The sequence below is a fragment of the Elephas maximus genome, chromosome 25 (genome assembly GCF_024166365.1).
Source record: "Elephas maximus indicus isolate mEleMax1 chromosome 25, mEleMax1 primary haplotype, whole genome shotgun sequence".
In the NCBI taxonomy this organism is placed as follows: Eukaryota; Metazoa; Chordata; class Mammalia; order Proboscidea; family Elephantidae; genus Elephas; species Elephas maximus.
This window is the reverse complement of record NC_064843.1, coordinates 35,446,609-35,471,656: the sequence shown is the minus strand read 5'-3', so window position 1 is coordinate 35,471,656 and position 25,048 is coordinate 35,446,609. Positions and strand designations below refer to the sequence as shown.

The 25,048-nt window shown below is 46.4% G+C and overlaps 1 protein-coding gene across 8 annotated transcripts in view; it reads left to right on the top strand.

The window, feature by feature from the left end:
* RALY (RALY heterogeneous nuclear ribonucleoprotein) overlaps positions 1-25,048 on the top strand; it is a 136,607-nt gene that overhangs the window by 91,320 nt on the left and 20,239 nt on the right. For 5 of the 8 annotated variants that reach the window (XR_007515380.1, XR_007515378.1, XR_007515379.1 and 2 more), the window contains exons 3-9: positions 13,857-14,121; positions 15,638-15,710; positions 15,890-15,937; positions 18,199-18,365; positions 19,091-19,204; positions 19,434-19,636; positions 20,856-20,904. Coding sequence is in view for 5 of the 8 variants with exons in the window: in XM_049868996.1 (XP_049724953.1) it covers positions 13,866-14,121; positions 15,638-15,710; positions 15,890-15,937; positions 18,199-18,365; positions 19,091-19,204; positions 19,434-19,636; positions 20,856-20,900 (906 nt within the window). In the remaining 3 variants the exon portion in view is untranslated. Of the gene's footprint in view, positions 1-13,856; positions 14,122-15,637; positions 15,711-15,889; positions 15,938-18,198; positions 18,366-19,090; positions 19,205-19,433; positions 19,637-20,855; positions 20,905-21,986; positions 22,356-25,048 lie in introns of those variants that run through there. The other 3 variants (XM_049868995.1, XM_049868997.1, XM_049868999.1) reach the window with 2 other exon arrangements.

Below are 25,048 nucleotides of genomic sequence, written 5' to 3'. Positions count from 1 at the left end.
TCAAATACCAGCAGGGTCACCCGTGGTGGACAGGTTTCAGTGGAGCTTCCAGACTAAGACAGACTATGAAGAAGGACATGGCAGTCTATTTATGAAAAGGAAAAAAAAAAAAAAAAAGCAAATGAAAACCTTATTAGTAGCAGCAGAACACTGATAATAGTGCTAGAAGTTGAATCCCTCAGGTTGGAAGGCACTTGAAATATGACTGGGGAAGAGCTGCCCCCTCAAAGTAGAGTTGGCCTTAATGATGTGGATGGGGTCGAGTTTTCAGGACCTTCATTTGCTGATATGGCATGACTCAAAATGAGAAGAAACAGTTGCAAATATCCATTAATAATCGGAACGTGGAATGTATGAAGTATGAATGTAGGGAATTTGGAAATCGTCAGAAATGAAATGGAACCCGTAAAGATCGATATCCTAGGCATTAATGAGCTGAAAGGGACTAGTATTAACCATTTCGACTTGGACAATCATATGGTTCTACTATGCTGGGAATGACGAAGAGGAATGGTATTGGATTCATCATCAAAAAGAACATTTCAGGATCCATCCTGAAGTAAAACACTGTCAGTGATAGGATAATATCCATATGCCTACAAGGAAGACCAGTTAATACAACTGTTGTTCAAATTTATGCACCAAGCACTGAGGCTAAAGATGAAGAAATTAAAGATTTTTTAGCAATTTCTGCAGTCCGAAATTGATCCAACATGCAGTCAAGATGCATTGATAATTACTAGTGATTGGAATGCAAAAGTTGGAAACAAAGATGAAGGACTGGTTGCTGGAAAATATGGTCTTGGTGATAGAAATGGTGTCAGAGATCTCATGGTAGAATTTTGCAAGGCCAGTGACTTACTCACTGCAAATACCTTTTTTCAACAACATAAATGATGACTATACATGTGGACCTAGCTGGATGGAATACACAGGAATCAAATCAACTACATCTGTGGAAAGAGGTGATGGAAAAGCTCAATGTCATCAGTCAGAACAAGGCTAGAGGCCAACTGAAACAAGCCATTAATTGCTCATATGCACGTTAAAGTTGAAGCTAAAGAAAATCAAAACAAGTCCATGAGAGCCAAATACAACCTTGAATATATCCCACCCGAATTTAGAGACCATCTCAAGAATAGATTTGATGCCTTAAACGCTAGCAAGAGGCCATCTAAGATGCATCAATTGGTCTCACCCCACCTGGAGCAAAGGAGAATGAAGAACACCAAAGACAAGGTAATTATGAGCCCAAGAGACAGAAAGGGCTGCATAAAGCAGAGAATACATCAGCCTGAGACCAGAAGAACTAGATGGTGCCCTGCTACAACAGGTGACTACCCTGACAGGACCAATGTACTGCCCTGACACGGAACACAACAGAGAATCCCTGGTAGAGCAGGAGAGCAGTGGGATGCAGACCTCAAATTCTCATAAAAAGACCAGACTTAATCGTCTGACTAAGACAAGAAGGACTCCAGAGGTCATGGTCCCCGGACCTTCTGTTAGCCCAAGACAGGAACCATTCCCAAAGCTAACTCTTCAGACAGGGATTGGACTGGACTATAAGATAGAAAATGAAGAGTGAGCTTCTTGGCTCAAGTAGACACATGAGACTATGTGGGCAGCTCCTGTCTGGAGGGGAGATGAGAAGGCAGAGGGGGACAGAACCTGGTTGAATGGACGTGGGGAATACAGGGTGGAGAGGAATGTGCTGTCTCACTGGGAGAGAGCAACTGTGAGTACGTAAAAACCAAAAAACCAAACCCAGTGCCGTTGAGTTGATTCCGACTCATAGTGACCCTATAAGACAGAGTAGAACTGCCCCATAGAGTTTCCAAGGAGCATCTGGTGGATTCGAACTGCCGACCCTTTGGTTAGCAGCCGTAGCATTTAACCACTATGCCACCAGGGTTTCCAGGAGTACATAGCAAGGTGTATATAAATTTTTGTATGAGAGCCTGACTTGATTTGTAAACTTTCACTTAAAACATAATAAAAATTAAAAAAAGAATAGATTTGATGCATTGAACACTAATGACTGAAGCCCAGACGAGTTGTGGAATGATATCAAGGACATAATACATGAAGAAAGGTTATTAAAAAGACAGGAAAAAAAAAAAAAAAGACCAAAATGAATGTCAGAAGAGACTCTCAGACTTGATCTTGAATGTCAAGTAGCTAAAGCGAAAGGAAGAAATGATGAAGTGAAAGAGCTGAACAGAAGATTTCAAAGGGCGGCTTGAGAAGACAAAGTATTATCATGACATGCAAAAATCTGGAGTTAGAAAACCAAAAGGGAAGAACATGCATAGCATTTCTCAAGCTGAAAGAACTGAAGAAAAAATACAAGCCTGAAGTTGCGATATTGAAGAATTCTAGGGGAAAATACTGAATGACGCAGGAAGTATCAAAGGCAGATGGAAGGAATACACAGAATAACTATACCAAAAAGAATGGGTCAGTTCTTTTTGTTCAATTGTTCAGTCATTTCAGGAGGTAGTGTGTGATTAAGAACCAATGGTACTGAAGAAAAAAGTCCAAACTGGACTGAAGACATTGGCGAAAAACAAAGCTTGAGGAATTGACAGTACCCATTGAAGTGTTTCAACAAACAGGTGCAGCGCTGGAAGTGCTCGCTTGTCTATGCCAAGAAATTTGAAAAACAGCTACCTGGCCAACTGACTGGAAGAGATCCATGTTCCTGCCCATTCCAAAGAAAGACGATCCAACAGAATGCAGAAATTAACGAACAATATCATTAATATCACACTCAAGTAAAATTTTGCTGAAGGTAATTTAAAAGCGGCTGCAGCAATACACTGACAGGGAACTGCCAGAAATTCAAGCTGGATTAGAAAGAGAATGTGGTACAAGGGATACCATTGCTGATGTCGGATGGATCCAGGCAAGGGCATTTGATTGTGTGGATCATAACAAATTATAAGTAACATTTTTTTTTTTAGTTAACTTTTATTGAGCTTCAAGTGAACGTTTACAAATCAAGTCAGACTGTCACATATAAGTTTATATACACCTTACTCCGTACTCCCACTTGATCTCCCCCTGAGTCGGCCCTTCCAGTCTCTCTTTTTGTGACAATTTTGCCAGCTCCCAACTCTCTCTGTCCTCCCATTCCCCCTCCAGACAGGAGATGCCAACACAGTCTCAAGTGACCACTTGATATAATTAGCTCACTCTTCATCAGCATCTCTCACCTACCCACTGTCCAGTCCCTTTCATGTCTGATGAGTTGTCTTTGGGGATGGTTCCTCTCCTGTGCCAACATAAGGTTTGGGGACCATGACCGCCGGGATTCCTCTAGTCTCAGTCAGACCATTAAGTATGGTCTTCTTGTGAGAATTTGGGGTCTGCATCCCACTGATCTCCTGCTCCCTCAGGGGTTCTCTGTTGTGCTCCCTGTCAGGACAGTCATCGATTGTGGCCGGGCACCAACTAGTTCTTCTGGTCTCAGGATGATGTAGGTCTCTGGTTCATGTGGCCGTTTCTGTCTCTTGGGCTCTTAGTTGTCATGTGACCTTGGTGTTCTTCATTCTCCTTTGCTCCAGGTGGGTTGAGACCAATTGATGCATCTTAGATGGCCGCTTGTTAGCATTTAAGACCCCAGACGCCACATTTCAAAGTGGGGTGCAGAATGTTTTCATAATAGAATTATTTTGCCAATTGGCTTAGAAGTCCCCTTAAACCATGGTCCCCAAACTCCTGCCCTTGCTCTGCTGACCTTTGAAGCATTCATTTTATCCTGGAAACTTCTTTGCTTTTGGTCCAGTCCAGTTGAGCTGACCTTCCATGTTTTGAGTATTGTCCTTCCCTTCACCTAAAGCCGTTCTTATCTACTAATTAATCAGTAAAAAACCCTCTCCCACCCTCCCTCCCTTCCTCCCTACCTTGTAACCACAAAAGTATGTGTTCTTCTCAGTTTATACTATTTCTCAAGATCTTATAATAGCGGTCTTATACAATATTTGTCCTTTTGCCTCTGACTCATTTCGCTCAGCATAATGCCTTCCAGGTTCCTCCATGTTATGAAATGTTTCACAGATTTCATCACTGTTCTTTATCGATGCGTAGTATTCCATTGTGTGAATATACCACAATTTATTTAACCGTTCATCTGTTGATGGACACCTTGGTTGCTTCCAGCTTTTTGCTATTGTAAACAGAGCTGCAATAAACATGGGTGTGCATATATCTGTTTGTGTGAAGGCTCTTTTTTCTCTAGGGTATATTCCGAGGAGTGGGATTTCTGGGTTGTATGGTAGTTCTATTTCTAACTGTTTAAGATAACGCCAGATAGATTTCCAAAGTGGTTGTACCATTTTACATTCCCACCAGCAGTGTATAAGAGTTCCAATCTCTCCGCAGCCTCTCCGGCGTTTATTATTTTGTGTTTTTTGGATTAATGCCAGCCTTGTTGGAGTGAGATGGAATCTCATCGTGGTTTTAATTTGCATTTCTCTAATGGCTGATGATCGAGAGCATTTTCTCATGTATCTGTTAGCTGCCTGAATATCTTCTTTAGTGAAGTATGTGTTCATATCCTTTGCCCACTTCTTGATTGGGTTGTTTGTCTTTTTGTGGTTGAGTTTTGACAGAATCATATAGATTTTAGAGATCAGGCGCTGGTCTGAAATGTCATAGCTGAAAATTCTTTCCCAGTCGGTAGGTGGTCTTTTTACTCTTTTGGTGAAGTCTTTAGATGAGCATAGGTGTTTAATTTTTAGGAGCTCCCAGTTATCTGGTTTCTCTTCGTCATTTTTGGTAATGTTTTGTATTGTGTTTGTGCCTTGTGTTAGGGCTCCTAAGGTTGTCCCTATTTTTCCTTCCATGATCTTTATCGTTTTAGTTTTTATGTTTAGGTTTTTGATGCACTTGGAGTTAGTTTTTGCACTTGGAGTTAGTTTTTTTGCTTGATGTGAGGTATGGGTCCTGTTTCATTTTTTTGCAAATGGATATCCAGTTATGCCAGCACAGTTTGTTAAAAAGACTATCTTTTCCCCAATTAACTGACACTGGGCCTTTGTCTAATATCAGCTGCTCATATGTGGATGGATTTATATCTGGGTTCTCAATTCTGTTCCACTGGTCTGTGTGCCTGTTGTTGTACCAATATCAGGCTGTTTTGACTACTGTGGCTGTGTAATAGGTTCTGAAATCAGGTAGAGTGAGGCCTCCCACTTTCTTCTTCTTTTTCAGTAATGCTTTACTTATCTGAGGCTTCTTTCCCTTCCATATGAAGTTGGTGATTTGTTTCTCTATCACCTTAAAAAATGACATTGGAATTTGGATCGGAAGTGCATTGTATGTATAGATGGCTTTTGGTAGAATAGACATTTTTACTATGTTCAGTCTTCCTATCCATGAGCAAGGTATGTTTTTCCACTTAAGTATGTCCTTTTGAATTTCTTGTAGTAGAGCTTTGTAGTTTTCTTTGAATAGGTCTTTTACATCCTTGGTAAGATTTATTCCTAAGTATTTTATCTTCTTGGGGGCTACTGTGAATGGTATTGATTTGGTGATTTCCTCTTCGATGTTCTTTTTGTTGATGTAGAGGAATCCAAGTGATTTTTGTATGTTTATCTTATAACCTGAGACTCTGCCAAACTCTTCTATTAGTTTCAGTAGTTTTCTGGAGGATTCCTTAGGGTTTTCTGTGTATAAGATCATGTCATCGGCAAATAGAGATAATTTTACTTCCTCCTTGCCAATCCGGATGCCCTTTATTTCTTTGTCTAGCCTAATTGCTCTGGCTAGGACTTCTAGCACAATGTTGAATAAGAGCGGTGATAAAGGGCATCCTTGTCTGGTTCCCGTTCTCAAGGGAAATGCTTTCAGGTTCTCTCCATTTAGAGTGATGTTTGCTGTTGGCTTTGTATAGATGCCCTTTATTATGTTGAGGAATTTTCCTTCAATTCCTATTTTGGTGAGAGTTTTTATCATAAATGGGTGTTGGACTTTGTCAAATGCCTTTTCTGCATCAACTGATAAGATCATGTGGTTTTTGTCTTTTATTTATGTGGTGGATTACATTAATGGTCTTTCTAATATTAAACCAGCCTTGCATACCTGGTATAAATCCCACTTGGTCGTGGTGAATTATTTTTTTGATACGTTGTTGAATTCTATTGGCTAGAATTTTGTTGAGGATTTTTGCATCTATGTTCATGAGGGATATAGGTCTGTAATTTTCTTTTTTTCGTAATGTCTTTACCTGGTTTTGGTATCAGGGAGATGGTGGCTTCATAGAATGAGTTGGGTAGTATTCCGTCATTTTCTATGCTTTGAAATACCTTTAGTAGTAGTGGTGTTAACTCTTCTCTGGAAGTTTGGTAGAACTCTGCTGTGAAGCCATCCGGGCCAGGGCTTTTTTTTGTTGGGAGTTTTTTGATTACCGTTTCAATCTCTTTTTTTGTTATGGGTCTATTTAGTTGTTCTACTTCTGAATGTGTTAGTTTAGGTAGGTAGTGTTTTTCCAGGAATTCATCCATTTCTTCTAGGTTTTCCAATTTGTTAGAGTACAATTTTTCGTAATAATCTGATAATGGTTCTTTTAATTTCAGTTGGGTCTGTTGTGATGTGGTCCTTCTCGTTTCTTATTCGGGTTATTTGTTTCCTTTCCTGTATTTCTTTAGTCAGTCTAGCCAATGGTTTATCAATTTTGTTAATTTTTTCAAAGAATCAGCTTTTGGCTTTGTTAATTCTTACAATTGTTTTTCTGTTCTCTAATTCATTTAGTTCAGCTCTAATTTTTATTATTTGTTTTCTTCTGGTGCCTGATGGATTCTTTTGTTGCTCACTTTCTATTTGTTCAAGTTGTAGTTCTCTGATTTTGGCTCTTCTTTTTGTATGTGTGCATTTATCGATATAAATTGGCCTCTGAGCACTGCTTTTGCTGTGTCCCAGAGGTTTTCATAGGAAGTATTTTCATTCTCGTTGCATTCTATGGATTTCCTTATTCCCTCCTTGATGTCTTCTATAACCCAGTCTTTTTTCAGGAGGGTATTGTTCAGTTTCCAAGTATTTGATTTGTTTTCTCTAGTTTTTCTGTTATTGATTTCTAGTTTTATTGCCTTGTGGTCTGAGAAGATGCTTTGTAATATTTCGATGTTTTGGATTCTGCAGAGGTTTGTTTTATGACCTAACATGTGGTGTTTTCTAGAGAATGCTCCATGTGCGCTAGAATAAAAAGTGTACTTTGCAGCAGTTGGGTGGAGAGTTCTGTATAAGTCAATGAGGTCAAGTTGGTTGATTGTTGTAATTAGGTCTTCCGTGTCTCTATTGAGCTTCTTACTGGATGTCCTGTCCTTCTCCGAAAGTGGTGTGTTGAAGTCTCCTACTATAATTGTGGAGGTGTCTGTCTCACTTTTCAGTTCTGTTAAAATTTGATTTATGTATCTTGCAGCCCTGTCATTGGGTGCATAAATATTTAATATGGTTATATCTTCCTGATCAATTGTCCCTTTTATCATTCATTATGTAGTGTCCTTCTTTATCCTTTGTGGTGGATTTAAGTCTAAAGTCTATTTTGTCAGAAATTAATATTGCTACTCTTCTTCTTTTTTGCTTATTGTTTGCTTGATATATTTTTTTCCATCCTTTGAGTTTTAGTTTGTTTGTGTCTCTAAGTCTAAGGTGTGTCTCTTGTAGGCAGCATATAGATGGATCGTGTTTCTTTATCCAGTCCGAGACTCTGTGTCTCTTTATTGGTGCATTTAGTCCATTTACATTCAGCGTAATTATAAATAAGTGTTTAGTGTTGTCATTTTGATGTCTTTTTATATGTGTTGTTGACAATTTCCTTTTTCCAGTTTTTTGTGCTGAGACGTTTTTCTTAGTAAATTGTGAGATCCTCATTTTCATAGTGTTTGACTTTATGTTTGTTGAGTCGTTACGTTTTTCTTGGCTTTTATCTTGAGGTATGGAGTTGTTATACCTCTTTGTGGTTACCTTAATATTTACCCCTATTTTTTTAAGTAAAAACCTAACTTTGTATTGTCCTATATCGCCTTGTATCACTCTCCATATGGCAGTTCTGTGCCACCTGTATTTAGTCCCTCTTTTTGCTTATTGTGATCTTTTACGTATTGACTTCAATGATTCCCTGTTTTGAGCATTTTTTTTTTAATTAATCTTAATATTTTTTTGAGATTTCCCTATTTGAGTTGATATCAGGATGTTCTGTTTTGTGACCTTGTGTTGTGCTGGTATCTGATATTATTGGTTTTCTGACCAAACAATATCCTTTAGTATCTCTTGTAGCTTTGGTTTGGTTTTTGCAAATTCTCTAAACTTGTGTTTATCTGTAAATATCTTAATTTCGCCTTCATATTTCAGAGAGAGTTTTGCTGGATATATGATCCTTGGCTGGCAGTTTTTCTCCTTCAGTGCTCTGTATATGTCATCCCATTGCCTTCTTGCCTGCATGGTTTCTGCTGAGTAGTCTGAACTTATTGTTTCTCCCTTGAAGGAGACCTTTCTTTTCTCCCTGGGTGCTTTTAAAATTTTCTGATTATCTTTGGTTTTGGCGAGTTTGATGATAATATGTCTTGGTGTTTTTCTTTTTGGATCAATCTTAAATGGGGTTCGATGAGCATCTTGGATAGATACCCTTTCGTCTTTCATGATGTCAGGGAAGTTTTCTGTCAGCGGATCTTCAACTATTTTCTCTGTGTTGTCTGTCCTCCCTCCCTGTTCTGGGACTCCAATCACACGCAAGTTATCCTTCTTGATAGAGTCCCACATGATTCTTAGGGTTTCTTCATTTTTTTAAATTCTTTTATCTGATTTTTTTCCAGCTATGTTGGTGTTAATTCCCTGGTCCTCCAGATTTCCCAGTCTGCATTCTAATTGCTCGAGTCTGCTCCTCTGACTTCCTATTGCGTTGTCTAATTCTGTAATTTTATTGTTAATCTTCTGGATTTCTACATGCTGTCTCTCTATGGATTTTTGCAACTTATTAATTTTTCCACTATGTTCTTGAATAATCTTTTTGAGTTCTTCAACAGTTTTATCAGTGTGTTCCTTGGCTTTTTCTGCAGTTTGCCTTATTTCATTTCTGAGGTCATCCCTGATGTCTTGAAGCATTCTGTAAATCAGTTTTTTATATTCTGTATCTGATAATTCCAGGATTGTATCTTCATTTGGGAAAGATTTTGATTCTTTTGTTTGGGGGGTTGTAGAAGCTGTCATGGTCTGTTTCTTTATGTGGTTTGATATCGACTGCTGTCTCCGAGCCATCACTAAGATATATAAAAAAATTATTCTATAATTGCTCACTGAGTCTTATCTTGTTTTGTTTTCTTTCAATATACGTGGATGGGCTACTAGATTGTGCTGTCTTGTTTGTTGTAGCCCTTGACTTATTTATGACCTATTACCAGCTGGTTTGGGCTGTTGCCAGATATATATGCCTGAGTGTATTCACTATTCTTGAGTAGAATCTGATTTTGGGTCATCAAGTGTGTGCTGCACCCTAACACCTATCCACCTCGAGAAGTAGTGGTGATAGTTGTGTGCACCAGCTTCTATTAGCAGCTGGAGTTCACCCTCCGGGGGGGCAGGATGCTGACAGGCTTCCCCCAAGTGTCAGTGATTAGGTGTGTCTCTATTCCTATAGCACCTTGGTGGGAGGGCTCTGCAGCTGTACCTTAGGCCCCCAATGCAAGTACCTCTAGTGATTGGTAGATGTCACCCTCCTTAGACCCCTAAGGCAAGAGGCTAGGTGGTCTGGGGGGAGCTTCAGCCCTCAGTGCCCTGTTGTCGGTCAGTTAGGGCTCTGTTGAATAAGCAGAGATATCAGACCTGGGAGACTTGTTTTTCCAGAAAATTTGCTAAAAAAAAAAAAAAAAATGCAGTCAGATCCCTGTCAGAACTGCCTTTGGATTATAACCGCCACCTTGTTCCCTGTAAGGATGAAAGTCCGAGATTTGGATCACATATGCTTGGCTGTAGCTGGTTCTGTGTTTTTAGTCCAATTAGGGATGGTTTTTTGTGGTTCCTTCTCTCAGGCCGGAAGAATGGGTTAGGAAAAGACCAAGAAAAAAAAAAAGGGGGGGGAAGCAAAGCCGCCGCGGAGCCGGAGCCGGAGCCGGAGCCGTTCTCCTTCTGGCTCAGGAAATTCCAATGTTAATGAAGCCGCCTGGGAAGGGTGGGGGAGGGTTCAGAGAAACAGGAGAGTAGCACCCCGGAATATAGCCAAAGTTGCTTATCTTGCTTGGAATGACTATTTTATCTGAGATTCCCGAGGGGCGTGTCACCTATGTGTGCTGGCTGTGTGGAGATTGCCCCCGAGGGTCTGGCCCGCTGAAGCCGTGGTCAGATCTTTCGCTCCCAGTCCAAAGACCAGCGTCAAGGTTCCCCTGCTGGGACGCTGAACTCCCGGCTCCAAAATCAGTCGCTGCCTCCCAGGGACTTGTCGTCCCGCCAGCCGTGTCGCCGTGCCGCCCCCGTGGACCGGCTGGACCTCTTCCCATGGTTAGTTCAGGGGAGTAGGGCTGCGCCCCGTGCTTGCACCTTGATAGCGCCCAGTCAAAAGCCCGGCGCCAGGGTTCCCCGGCTGGGACGCTGAACTTGCGGCTCCAAAACCAGTCACTGCCTCCCGGGGACTTCTCCCACCAGCCGCTTCGCCACGCCGCCCGCGCGGACCTGCTGGGCCCCCTCCCCGGGGTCAGTTCAGGGGAGTAGGGCTGCGCCCCTTGTTTGCACCGTCACAAGATTTTGTGTTCAGCTCCCCTGGGCCCAGACCTAAGCCCGGCGCCAAGGTTACCTGACTGGGACGCTGGCTCCAGGCTCTGAAAACAGTCGCTGCTTCCCCGTATTTGTTCGTTCTCCGTCTCTAAATCTGTGTTTGTTGTTCAGGGTTTGTAGATTGTTATGTATGTGATCGATGCACTTGTTTTTCCAAGTCTTTGTTGCAAGAGGGATCCGAGGTAGCGTCTACCTAGTCCGCCATCTTGGCCCCTCCTTATATAAGTAACATTTTGAAGAGTGGGAATTCCAGAACACTTAATCGTGCTCCTGAGGAACCTGTACGTAGACCTAGAGGCAGTCACTGGAACAGAACAAGGTGATACTGCGTGGTTTAAGGTCAGGAAATATGTGCGTCGGGGTTGTATCCTTTTACCATACTTAAAATCTGTGTAGTAAGCAAGTGAGCCAAGAAGCTGAACTCTATGAAAGAGAACGGGGAATCAGTTTTGGAAGATGACACAACCTTGACTTGAAGCACTTACTGATGACGAACAAAGACTACAGCTTTCGGTATGGATTACACCTTAACATAAAACAAAAATTCTCACAGCTGGACCACTAAGCAACATCTTGATAGATAAACAAAAGACTGAAGCTGTCAAGGGTTTAATTTTACTTGGATCCACAATCAATGCGCATGGAAGCAGCAGTCAAGAAATCAAATGACACATTGCATTGGGCAAATCTGCTGCAAAAGACCTCTTTAAAGTGTTCAAAAGCAAGGATGTCACTTTAAAGACTAAGGTGCACCTGATCTCAGCCATGGTGCTTTCAGTTGCCTCATATGCCTGTGAAAACTGGACAATGAATAAGGAAGGCAGAAGAATTGGTGCCTCTGAATTATGGTGTTGATGAAGAATATTGAATATACCTTGAACTGCCAGAAGAATGAACAAATCTGTCTTGAAAGAAGTACGGCCAGAACTCTTATGAACAAGGAGTTCGTCTCATGTACTTTGGACATGTTATCAGGAAGGACCAGTCCCTGGAGAAGGACATCATACTTAGTAAAGTGGGGGATCAGCGCAAAAGAGGAAGACCCTCAAGAAGATGTACTGACACAGTGACTGCAACGATGGGCTCAAGCATAACGATGATTGTGAGGATGTCACAGGACTGGGCAGTGTTTCGTTCTGTTGTACATAGGGTTGCTATGAGTTGCAACCAACTCGATGGCACCTGACGACAACAAGGGAGCTCATTTTGCCCTCAGTAGCAGTGATGGCACCCTCTCAGCAACTGACCCCAGTATATCCATTGAGTTTACTGCAAGCTGAGCTCTAAGAGCAATTTTCTTCCCCAGTCACATTCTCAGATCTAGCTTGTGGTTTCGTTGCAAACAGTGCCATCTGCTGGTCAGAAGGTACTATCTCCCAGGCTAAGAGAATTTAGGAGAAAAGAAACAACAGGTATAGATTTCCCCCATTTATGTTCACTCTTCTCTACTTTATTGAAGGAAGCCCCCACTGCCCAGAAATATTAGGTTAATAGCCTGGTGTTTACAGTCAGCCTAGACTGATGAGAGTTTTTATAAATGCTGCTTATAGCATCTGAAATGGCTTTGTTGTTGTTAGCTGCCATCAGGTCAGCTCCCAACTCAAGTCAGCATGGCAACCCCATGCACAGTGGACTAAAAGGGGGCCCGGTCCTGTGCCATCCCCATGATCAGTTGCAGATTGGACTGTTGTGCTCCGTAGGATTTTCATTGGCAGATTTTCAGAAGTAGATCACCAGGCCTTTCTTAGTCTAGGAGCTTTGCTGAACCTGTTCAGCATCAGAGCAACACACAAGTCCCCAGCGGCAGATGAATGGTGGCTATGCGTGAGATGTATTGACTGGAAATCAAACCTGGGCTTCCTGCATAGAAGGCAAGAATTCTACCACTGACCCACCAACAACTTTGAAATGGTCCTAGGGTTGGTTCACTGAGGAGGGAGTATTCTAAAAGGGAATTGCACTAACTCATGCCAGTGAGCAGAAGACTGGGTCAGGATGTGTAAATGCCAAGGCTAACTTGAGGTCTTTCCTGCTGAGATTGACACTGCTCTTCCCCTGGAGCCTATGCCCAAGTGCAAGCTGTCCAAGGAAGGTGGTGGTAGAGATTTGTAAAGCCCTTTGAGGTAAAAGACATTGTCAGGGCATAGAGAGCAAATAATAGATACAGTATGGTCTCAAAGCCAAACCATAAAACTTGTGTGATATAAAAATGGTAACTCTTAAGAAGTTAATTTATTAAAAATAATCCTCAGACCAATATGCTGACTTACTGTAGTGTTTAAATTGCCCTGGGAAGCAGAGTGATAAAGTTGAAAGAAAGCGGCTTTAGGGACAAACCGACCTGGGTTTGGATGCGCATTACTGACAAGTTAGTGAACTTGTCAGGGTCTCAGTTTCCAGTGAAGTGTGGATATTAATAATACTCATTTCATGGAGTCCTGAGGTTATTCAATGTTGTATGCCATTCTTGGCTCACAGTGAGTGCTCAGTGAAGCTTAGCACACTTTTTCAAAATGGGTGGTTTCTGTAAAGTCAGTCATAGTTAGGTCCATGTTTGGATCAGGCTGAGCAGCTTTCATAATCTAGTATTGTTACGGAGCGAACACTAATTGCAATTGCCATGTGAACTTTGCCGTGGTTCTAGATTGATGGAGCAGAATAAATGAAGCTGTGGAAAATGTTCAAAATCTTTAGATCCTGAATGGGGTGACATTTGAGATGAGTGTTAAAGAAGGGGTGGGTTTAAAAGAATTGGAGTTAAATAGACCAGGGTTCAAATCCCAGCCCTGCCACTCACTAGCATCATGACCTTTTTGGAGGTGAGTTTCCGTGCTTGTAAGATACGGTGGCTGTTTACCGTGTGAGTACCAAATGAGGAAACGTACGTAAAGTAAGGAGCCTGAGATCAGCAGCCAGCAAGTGGCAACTCTTGTTACACAGCAACAAGGTGAGCAAAAGCAAGGAGCCTAGGTGCTGTAGGGTTATATGTAGGAAGGGAAGAAGTGATTGAGTTTAGCCAGAATACGAGCCATGGACAGCCCTTGAGCCCAGCCTGAGGATCCAGCCTCACAGTGACTCTCTCTGTACAGGTGGCCACCATGTCCTTGAAGATTCAGACAAGCAACGTAACCAACAAGAATGACCCCAAATCCATCAACTCTCGGGTGTTTATTGGAAACCTGAACACAGCTGTGGTGAAGAAGTCAGATGTGGAGACCATCTTCTCCAAGTATGGCCGTGTGGCTGGCTGCTCCGTGCACAAGGGTTATGCCTTCGTCCAGTACGCCAATGAGCGCCATGCCCGGGCAGCTGTGCTGGGAGAGAATGGGCGAGTCCTGGCCGGGCAGACACTGGGTAAGTTAAGTCTGTCTCTACAGCCCTGCTCCTAGAATTGCTATTGTCCTTCATTCTCAAGCTCCCCTCTTAGTCTCCTTTTCCATTTCCCTCCACCAGTACCACTGCTGAGATTTTATAACTTAAGTAATTTTAAGTTACAAATTAGTTAAAAAATTGATACCTGTAGGGGAGAATTTTAGAAGCCCCTGGAAAACGCTTTTGTCCTGCGCTTCTCTCCCCAAAACCCAAACCAAACCGAGTGCCATCAAGTCATTTCCGACTCATAGCAACCCTATAGGACAGAGTAGAACTACCCCATAGGGTTTCCAAGGAGCAGCTGGTGAATTCGAACTGCTAACCTTTTAGTGAGCAGCCACTGGGGCTCCCCCTTCTCTCCCAGTGCCCCTTAATGACGAGCCTTATGGTTCTGGTTAAAATGCGGAGAAAGGGAACAGAGTGGACTAGCATAGCCACAGTGGACTACAGGTGATTTTGGTTAGAACCCTTTCTGAGAGCCAGTAGGCAGGACTGGGAGCACAAGGACAAAGCAGGTGCCCTTGTTAGGTACATGTCTGTGACCATTCTCGAGGTCTGCCCTTGAGTGTGTACAGTGTTTGTGTATGTGCACCTACTTTTGTGTATGTATGTATGTATGTTTGAGAAGGGATATCTAATATGTATTCATGTATATGTGGTATGAGAATGTGAGCACATGTGAATATGTGGGCATATACCTTCGTATGTATGTGTGTAGTGTGTGTGTCAGAATTTGAGTGTGTAAGCAGATGTGTATATATTTACTTACCAAATACTTATTGAGCTCCTGCCATGCACTAAGCACCATTCTGGGCATAAAGATGTTTGGTAGAACACCGTATGAATGTACCTTCATTCATTTGCATATGGGCAGTTACACATATGATGTTGGAGCCAAGTCTGAGTGTGCTTAACAGTGATATGTTGCCTATGTGTGTGACTTTGCTACTTTATGTGGATATGTGAGTGTGTGTGTGTGAAGGTATGTCCGTATATGTATTCCGTGTGCTTGATACATGTGACTGCGTAGGAATATATATACACGTGATGTGCATGGTGTGTATGTGTGATCTGCTCATGAGCATGCATATGTGTATCTGAATGTGTACTCATGGTCGCATGATTCTGACTCATAGTGATCCTATAGGACAGAGTAGAACTGCCCCGTAGAGTTTTCTAAGGATAGCCTGGTGGATTCGAACTGCCAACCTTTTGGTGAGCAGTCATAGCCCTTGACCATTACACCACCAGGGTTTCCATCTGAATGTATATGACTATGTAAATAGGCACATCCATATGATGACAAGTCTACTGCTTGAAGACTAAATGTATGAAGACCTTTGTTTGTCGTTTCAGTGTGTATTAGTGTATATGGTGCGAGTAAAGCCCATGTGTACATGTAAGCATGTAAATTGTTATACATGTGCCTGGAGGTGATATGTATTTGGGATGCTGCTCTCATGCCAGCATTCTGACTCTGCCTCTTCCTTCAACACAGACATCAACATGGCTGGAGAGCCCAAGCCCAACAGACCCAAGGGGCTAAAGAGAGCAGCATCTGCCATATACAGGTGGGGCACTCTGTCTGTCTGGGTGGGATTGGTCCCTCTTTCCACAGAGGGAGTGAATTCAGGTGGTGACAGCGTGCTGAGCCTGGATCTTGTCGGGAGGAGTTCAGAGATGAGGGCCTGTGGAGAGTGGGCTGAGTGGCCATTTCTAAGCCCCGGCCCTCTCCCCTTTGTTTCCCCAGTGGCTACAGCTTTGACTATGATTACTACCGGGACGACTTCTACGACAGGTGAGCAGGGGAGGGGCGTGCCCAGGCATGAAAAAACCAAGCTGGAAGGGTCCTGAGAGATTGCCGGTACAGCCCATTCAGTCCTCCAAATGGGAACTGGATCCCAGAGGTGTGGATGGGCATTTGCCCAAGGTTGCTCAGCAAATCAGTGGCAGAGCTGGGAGGTCTGCTGATGCCCAGGCCAGAGCTTCCACCACCACACCACACATACCACACCACACCACACACCACACCACACCACACCACACACCACACACCACACACCACACCACACCACACACCCCACCCCACCCCACCCCACACACCACACACCACCACACCCCACCACACCCCACACCACACACACCCCACCCCACCCCACCCCACCCCACCCCACCCCACCCCACCCCACCCCACACCACTCTCTGACTACCCTTCCTCCTCCTAGTCCTTGGGTGAGACTTGTGGGGACTAAACAGCTAAGAGACGTGTGAACGTAGCCAGTTGGAATGCAAAACGGCACAGGGCTGGTTGCAGGGAGAGCGCACCCTCGCTCTCCTGCTTTTCAGCCTCCTTACCTCTCTGAGGCGGCCAGACTAGTGGAAGGGAACCCAAAAGCTTAGTCTGAGCCTCTTGGCCTTAATATTTATAGCCAAGAGGCCAGCAGCCATTTAGGCCGGCAGCCATTTGGAGTCTGAACTAGTCCCTGGTAGGCTGTGGCCCAGCCTTTACCCCCAAGCCTGTCCAGACCCTAGTCTTGAGGCTGTGGGCTCCCACTCGAGTGAACAGCATCAGCCAGATTAAGTAGAGATCATGATGAGGACTAGCCCAAATGTTTTCTCCCTGCTTCCCTTCCTCCAGCTCAGCCCACACCAGACTGCCCAGGATGAACAGAACCTCCCTGAGTCTCGGTTTTCTCATCTGTGCATGGTTTCAGGAGACAGTGTGGTATAGTGGAAAGTGCCCTAGCCTTGCAGTCAGAAGACCTAGTTGCGAATCCCAGCTCTGCCACTGAACGGATTATGTGATTTTGGGCAGATCCCCTTCCCAGTCTGTGAAATGGGCTTGCACCAGGTGATCTCTCAGGGGTCCTCCAGCTCTGGGATTGTGTGGTTCAGTGATTCTGACCAAGGCCAGAGCCGCCCCCTCCCCTTGGGGGCAGAAATGCAGGGTTCAGGACTGAGTCCATTCCCAGAGACTCTCTGTCTCCAGCTATCACCACCCAAGGCCAGGGGTTTCCTGGACAAAGGAGTGTCAAGAAATGGGTATCAAATTGACCAGTGAGGCAGGTCTCCTGGCTATCACCAGGAAAGTAGCCCCAAGGTCCTCCCTGAGGCTGCTGTTCTCTGCAAAAATGTGGTAGCAGCAGATGTGGTAGAGAGTCTCTTCTCAGCATACCGAGTTTCCGCCTCAGCAGGAAGTGGAGCTCTCCTGGAGAGGCCTGGGTGCTGGCACTGGGTACAGCATACAGCCTGGGAGCCCTGGGCAATGGTTTGCCTGCACAAGCTTGATCCCCCTGGGGCTTCCTGGCCTCTTTCTCTGGAGTCAGAAGGGTGGAGTGATCAAGGATCACCAGAATAAGGAAAGGAGCCCGGACTCCAGCTGTGTGTCACGGAGGTCATGAGTCCCAAAGTTGAAGGTCTCAGTACCTCTGGCTCTCTGAGACCCTCACCTTTTACCTTTCTCACCTTCTAAAGTGTGTTTTTAACAAAGTTTCCTCATGCTGTACTGTCACAGCAGACTCGGTGGAGGGAAAGACAAGGATCTGGGGTAGCCACCGTCATTAGGCAGATGGGAAAACTGAGGCTCGGGCAGGCTCGGGGACAGGCCCCCACTCCCACACCTTTCTGTTCACAACTGGGGATTCATGCTGCTTTGGAGAGATGTGCAAACTCTGACCAGAGGTTGGGGTGGCAGTTGGTGAGCAGAAGCAGGGTCATATAATAGAGCAGGCCTGCATGTCAGAGTGATCTAGGGAAGGTTCCTTCTTGGGGGCTTGTCTCAGCTTGTACCTCTCAAATGGGGCAATAACCACTACCATCTGCCACCTCACCTGCTGTTACCTGTCCTGGCGAGTAGGAGAGGTGGATGTAGTGAAGACCCCAGCAGCCCTCAGGGTCCGGAAGCCCATCCTCTTCACCCCAGGGCTTGTTGGGAGCAGGCAGAAGTGTGAGAGCTGGACGCCCATCACTGCACCAGCCATGCACAGGTTGGGCTAGAGCCGTAGTGCCCCCTGGCGGCCACAGGCCATGCTGCAGCCTCTGGCCCATTTGCCCTCACAGGCTCTTCGACTATCGGGGTCGCTTGTCGCCGGTGCCAGTGCCCAGGGCGGTCCCCGTGAAGCGACCCCGGGTCACGGTCCCCTTGGTCCGGCGTGTCAAAACCACCATACCTGTCAAGCTCTTTGCCCGGTCCGCTGCCATCACCACCGGCTCAGCCAAGATCAAGTGTGAGTGCCTGTCTTCTTCCTAGATAATTTTTATTTTTGTCATTAGCAAGATAATAGAATCACATTTTTTTACATTGGAAAATAGATAAAGGGAACAAATCTCCCACAGTTCTGCAGCTCTGTCACAACCAGGTGAGTATTCTTATGCATTTCTAAGAGGAAAAATCTGATGTTTGAGGGGGAGGGGCTTGGGTTGGGCATGGAGAGTTTGTGCTGTGAGATGGTGTTGTCTTCTCTCCAGTAAGGACAAGGACAAGCCCACTACTCCATGTTCATTCTGCTGTACACATGCTGCGGGCAGTGGGCGCACCATGTAGGCATCCAGAGATCTCATTGCGAAAGACCCACATTCATAAACTTATGAAAGACAGACAGTGCCCTATATAATACAAGCAAAGACACACACACTTAGGTGCACACAGATGTGCACACCACACACGTGCGTTTTCGTCCATCCCCGGTCTCCTTTAGAGTTGAGAGGTCTGGGGAAAAGATGTCCAGGTTCCGTGGTGTGGGTTGGTCACTGTAGGGATGGCCTCCAGGGAGTCACGGGGAAGGAAGCCCTAGGCTTCGGCTTTTCTCTGTCCAGTAAAAGAATAGTGGACAGGGATGGTTCCTGGCATTGGCCTGCCAGCTTTCCTAGTTGACAAAATAGGTGTGGAGTCTTGTGTTAGTTGCAAACTCCCACACCCCCTACGACAGCTCTGTCCTTCTTCTATTCCCAGTAAAGAGCAGTGAGCTGCAAACCATCAAGACAGAGCTGACACAGATCAAGTCTAACATTGACGCCCTGCTGGGCCGCTTGGAGCAGATCGCTGAGGAGCAAAAGGCCAACCCAGGTCAGCCCCCGAGGGTCCTCACCCAGCTCAGTGACCAGGAGCACAGGACAGAGGGCGGGGGGTGGGGGGAGACAGTGCATGGAGGGAAGAGGGGCTGGGGTGGCCTCCAGTCCCTGGAAGTCTGCAGACCTGGGCCCATCCGGATCCATTGTGCTAAGGCCATCTTCCTCTAAGGTGCCTTGGGCAGTTGCCTTAGGCTGAGTTTTATTTCCTCCCACCCCTTCTCAAGATGGCAAGAAGAAGGGTGACAGTGGCAGCGGCAGCGGTAGTGGCGGCGGCAGCGGCAGTGGTAGCGGCAGCGGCGGCGGTAATAGCCGGCCACTGGCCCCCCAAGAGGACACGGCTTCTGAGGCAGACACGCCTCAGGGAGAAGCACAGGCTCGAGATGATGGCGATGAGGAAGGGCTGCTGACACACAGCGAGGAAGAGCTGGTGAGGGCCTGGCCCTGGGCATGGCTGGAGAGGGCTGGGACGGGGCTTACCATTCCTTGGGGCAGGAGGGCCACAGGGGAAGGGGGAACCTCTGAGCTGGCTGGCCTCCCTGAGGGCTCCCTTCTTCCTTTTTCCCAGGGCTTCTAGTCCTGTAGGGAAGAGGGAGGAAATAAGGAGGGAGTAGTTCCCTGTTTCAACTGCCAGTTGGAAGTCCCACTCACAACCAGGCAGACCTCTCAGCCCAAGCCCAAGGCCCATTCTGGACTCCACTGTTAACGTGGTTTAGAGAAGAGTCAGGGGCTTGAGGGAGCAGACATGGGCTGCAGAGCTCCAGAGAACAGGACTAGGATTGCCTGGGGAAGCCACAGGGAGGTGGGTATCAAGTCTACAGAAGGACTTCTAAAAGCCATTGCTGCCTGAGCATGAAACAGAGTGTCCCATAAGGGAGTGAGCTCCCTGTCTAATCCTGGCATTATTCAGGCTGAAGCTGGGACATCATTTGACAAGGAGCTCATGTTGAGTGGGAGGGCAGGCCAGATTCTGAGTCTATATCAGCTGTGTACTACTATTCATTTATTTAATGAACACTCACTGAGCACCAGACCCTGTCCTCCTCCACCTTCGTACTTCATTTAGCCTTAACAGCTGCCCTGTGCTATGCAAAGTATTTCTCTTACAACATGTTACTCTGTGAGGAAACTGAGCCTCGTAGCTAATAAACCCTGAGACAGGATTTGAGCCCAGACTTCTTCACTGAGTCTGGGCTTTCTCCTTTTCATCACTGCTGGCTTTCAGCACAAGGCCAGATGGATTTATGGCCATGACACTCAAGAGGTCCTTCTCGTGCCCAGCTCGTCTCCCCTTCTTTGAATCTAGTTGATACTTCTATCTTCCTTTGTAGGCATAGTACTGTCTATAAAGCCTTAACGAGGGCATAGCCACCCCAAAGTTGGGGAGCTCACCACTGCTCCAATCCAAGAAAGTCTTCCTCTGCACAGAAATCTGCCCTGACTTCCTTAATTGGTCCTTTCTCTCTCCTTTGGGCCCTCAGAATCCCAAGCCAGCCGTGTTTAAGCTGGTTTTATAGTCAGTTCCCTTGGCTGTGCCTCACCCATCCCCATTATGCTCTGGGCCCCAGGGTCCTGGGCACATGGCCCAGAGCAGGACTCAGAGCTTACAGTGAGTGATGTGTGGTCCTTTGTTGCCTCCTCCCTGCCAGGAGCACAGCCAGGACACAGATGCGGAGGATGGGGCCTTGCAGTAAGCAGGTACGGGGGTCCTGATGGGCAGGGGGTGGGAAGGCAGTGAAGTGCTGGTCCTAGGTGACCATGCCTTTCCCTGGGATGGGCAGAGACCATCATGAAGCAGACTTGGTAGGGTAGCCCTGTGCCCAGGATTTAAGGCCTCTCCATTCCCAGCCATTCTGCCACTCAGCTTTGTGGTTGGGGCTCGGTAGCCTGAGGGGCCCATCTCAGGACACTCTGAACCTTTCTCCAGCCTTGAGGAGCTCACAGGCTAGTGATGGTAAACACAAACTATCATCACCCAGTGTGAGCAGGACAGTAGAAAGAAGCCCAGGGGCTGGGAGCACCACAGGGGGAGCCTGACTCAGCCAGGGCCTCAGAGAGGGTTGTGGGGGAAGAAACGTTGTCTGGCTGAGTCTGCTTGTGATTGAGGGAGAAGCATTCTGCACCAAGGGGACAGCATAAGCGGAGGCACAGAGGTGTGACAAGCTTGGTGTGTGGGAAACAGCCAAGAGCCTCTTGTGGCTGCAGCCCCAGCTCTGCAGAGCGGAAAGAGGAAGCTGCTCATCATCAGAGGGCCAATTGTGAAGGGTCTTACATGCCAAGTTAAGGGGCTTGGGCTGGGTCCTGTCATGGGGAGGAAGTGTCCTGTGTGCCGAGAGCTGTATCTACTTAATCTTCAGCCCTGCAAGGTTACGATTGGGTCAGTATAACAAGGTGCAGGGAGCTACACATATCTCACAAGATTTCAAGGTGGTAATTGGTAGAGCCTAGATTTAAACCAGTGGTGTGTAGCCTCAGAGCTCACTCTTGCCATTGTCTTGCCTTTTGGAGATGCGTGGTTGGTATTACTAAAGAGACTAAGTTATACCTTGTTAAGCCATTTCACAAGGTGAGGTACAGGGCCTCAGGTGAGGAAATGGAGGTTCAAAGAGGAGGAGAAACTTTCCCAAGGTTACATGGCCAGAAAATTGTGAGGCCAGAGCCAGAGCCCAGGCATATCTCCATCTGCAAACACCAGTCTGCCCTTTCTTCCTTACTGTTACCAAATCATGAGGGTGCCTTCCTCTCAGCCTTAGTCTTTTCTTTGTCTCCCTCTTTCTCAGCCTGACAGGAGCGATGGCCACCGGCAGGAGAAGGGCGTGCACTATCCCAGGCCTCAAGCCGGGCACCCATCCCTGGGTGCCTCCCCTCAGTGGGTACCAGAGGAGAGCTGACAGCAGGCACCTCCTTCCCACTACGCATCCCAGCCAGTGCCACTTCCTCTCCAGGTGGAGCTGTCAGGCTGCCCCTTTCCCATGCACCTTCCTTATCTGTACTGCCCAGGCCAGAGGGCAGAGCACAGAGATCTCCCCACACTCTGCCTCCCCTCCCCAGGACACTCCAGGTTTGAGATTTTTCTATAGGTTTGGAGAAGGTGGGGCCACAGGGAGGGGACCCTGACAATAAAGAGATTGGATCCCAACCTGCTCTGAGATGGGATGGCTTGTGTTTTCTCAGGAGGGTGTCCTGGCCCTCCTGCCCAACTAGAAAGCCAGTCTACAGTACCCCCTTTTTGTTCTCACTCCTTCACCGCTCCCTGTCAGGTAACAGTGACTGGGGTGCCTAATACTGATCCCTCTGGGTCTTAGTTTCCCCCGGTAACATGGGGATAAAAATGGCCAGTAGGGCTGTTGGGGAAGGTCAGGTGTCCCAGACACCATGAGAGTACCTTGCTGGCTGAAGTGCCAAGTGCTTGTGAAGGCATTGGTGGCCCCCTTGGTCGCCTAGTAGTAGGTTGAGGTGTCAGCTCTTTCCTGAGCTACTCATTAAGTGTGGTTTTTCCCAGATCTGAAATGATTCTAGAATCTGCCTCCTCCTCTACCTTCTCTGCCACGGTGCTGGTTTAGAACACTGTGGTTTTCCACTTGGACTTTGTCCCTGCAGCAGACTCCCAATCTCCAGCTTCACGTCTGCCCCATTTCTTGCCAGCCACCATAGTGTTATTTCTGAAACATGTCCTTTCCCTGCAGAGAACCATTTACTGTCTGACTCCTCATCTTCAGGACAAAGCCCCAGCTCCTGAATGTGGGGTACATGATCTTACTTGCTCTGGCCTCTCCTGTCTCTTTCCTGCCCCACACATAAACCTTACATCCCAGCCACACAAAAACATTCTCGTCCTTCACATCCATAGGCGCTTTTGGTACCTCAAGCAGTAGGAGGTTTGTGTCAGGATACACGTGGTCTGTCTGCATCTATCTGGGCGACCTATCTAGACGTTGGTTGTGGGGCAGGTAGTTCAGTAGGGACCATATTCTGTCTCTAACAGCTGGCCAGTCACAGTGTACGCAGCTCATCATGTCCTCCTAACTTCACCATCTGTCCCATTCAGGCTGCACCATGAATTGGTCAGTTTTCTTGCGTTCATATTCCCAGAGAGAATAAGCTGCTGTAGCAGGTGCTTTTGAGTCACTCTTTGGATACAAGTACCCACACTTGTCTGTTGCAGTGGGTGATACAGATGTGGCTATGCAGGCTGGTCTTGTTGGTATGGAGCCGTGGGTGGGCATGCCCCCAGAAACATTTTTTGTTCCCAGTCTGGCATGTACTTTTCTGCTTTCTCCACCTGGGAAATATCTTCTCGTCATTAAGCTGTTGCTCTAATGTCACCACCTCTGAAAAGCCTCCCAGACCAGCCTTCTGCTCTTTAAAAACCGCTTATTCTTTCCTCTGGGCTGCCTTCCCCAACACAGAACACTTAGTCCCATTGTCAGAAAGGGCTTAGAGTCTTTCCCTTCAGCTTTACATATTCCTCAAAATGTCCAGGCCTGCTGGAATCCTCATTAAAAATTTCCAGTTTCAAACCAACATTTCTGCCATATCCCCCACTGAAGCGTCCCTATGGCTTTGGCTCCAGGTTTTAGTGAAGGGCAGAGTCAGGGTTTGGAACAGTGCTTGGCTCTCCTGGGTTTGGAAGCCCCCAGGAAAGTCTGTGTTGTGTCCTGTCTCTCTTGGTTGCCTGCCATCATTGGCAGGCCAGCAGTCTAAAGCCCTGGAGTGTAACTCTAGGCCTCAGCATTCTCAAACTGTGCTTGGCCAGTTCCAAAGCAGCCGGAGATCTGGACCCACAGCTGAGCCAAGGGCCCAGTACCTGCTTGACCATTGCCACTTGGTGTGATTTAGAGCGCTATTTCTGCTCCTTCTGAGATTTAGTTGCCCAACAGGGATCACAGTCCCCATATGCCTGCCTGCAGCAGCGGGAGAGTGATGGGAAGAGGCTCTGTGAAGAAATGGGCCACACACTCTTATGGTGGGCACTGAGACCCTCTGAGAGGTCCAGGCCTAGGGTGAGAATAGTCCCTTTGGAACTGGCCTGGGCCCTGGCCCTCCTTGGTCAAAACAAAAGACTTCAATCTGGAGAGATGAAAAGAGCGTCCAGTAGATGGGGCTAGGTCCCCATTCCCTAGGAAGAGCCCTCGGTGGAGCACAGCCCTCCAATCCCTAAATCCACAATCGCCTCACTGTCCAGAATACCAGAGCCAGGTCTGTAGCAGATGTGCTTGTGTAGTCAGGAAGATGACTGCCCTTCCTGGGTCTTGGTATATCCCCATCTCTACAGTGTGGGGAAGAGCTGCTTTGGGCTGGCACTGTGACTCTTAGTCCCTAGAGCCCACTGCTACATGCCCATTGGAGGTCCTACCCAGTAGTCCTACTGAGTTACTCATTTCTCAGAGCTTGTAGGGCGGGTAGTTCAGTAGAGACCATGGGCTTCCTTAGTATGCAAGGCCTGGAGGGCCATGTAAAGAGCAGGGAAGACACCTTCAAGGGCAGGAAGCATCTACCTACCTACCTCTACCCACAAGGCCCCGCCTAATCACCCTGCCTCCAGGATATATGCTGGACAGAGAATGGGATCCCCCAACTTGGTACCCCTGAGGTAGCCAGCCCCTAGGAATAATTGGACCCTTCAGTGGGAGGTTTGTATCCATAAAGCCCTGCATTCACATGCCCTCCCTTTCCCGAGTTGGGGAGATGATAAGTGTCTTCCCACTGCTCAGCACTTTCCATTTATCTGGCCAATTTCCGAAAACTAAAAGGAGATGGTGAAGAAATTTGAGACCAGATTCTGCCCAAAGGACTAATTTTGTCTAGATGTTTTCAAGACTTGAAGTCGCATTTGTGATCC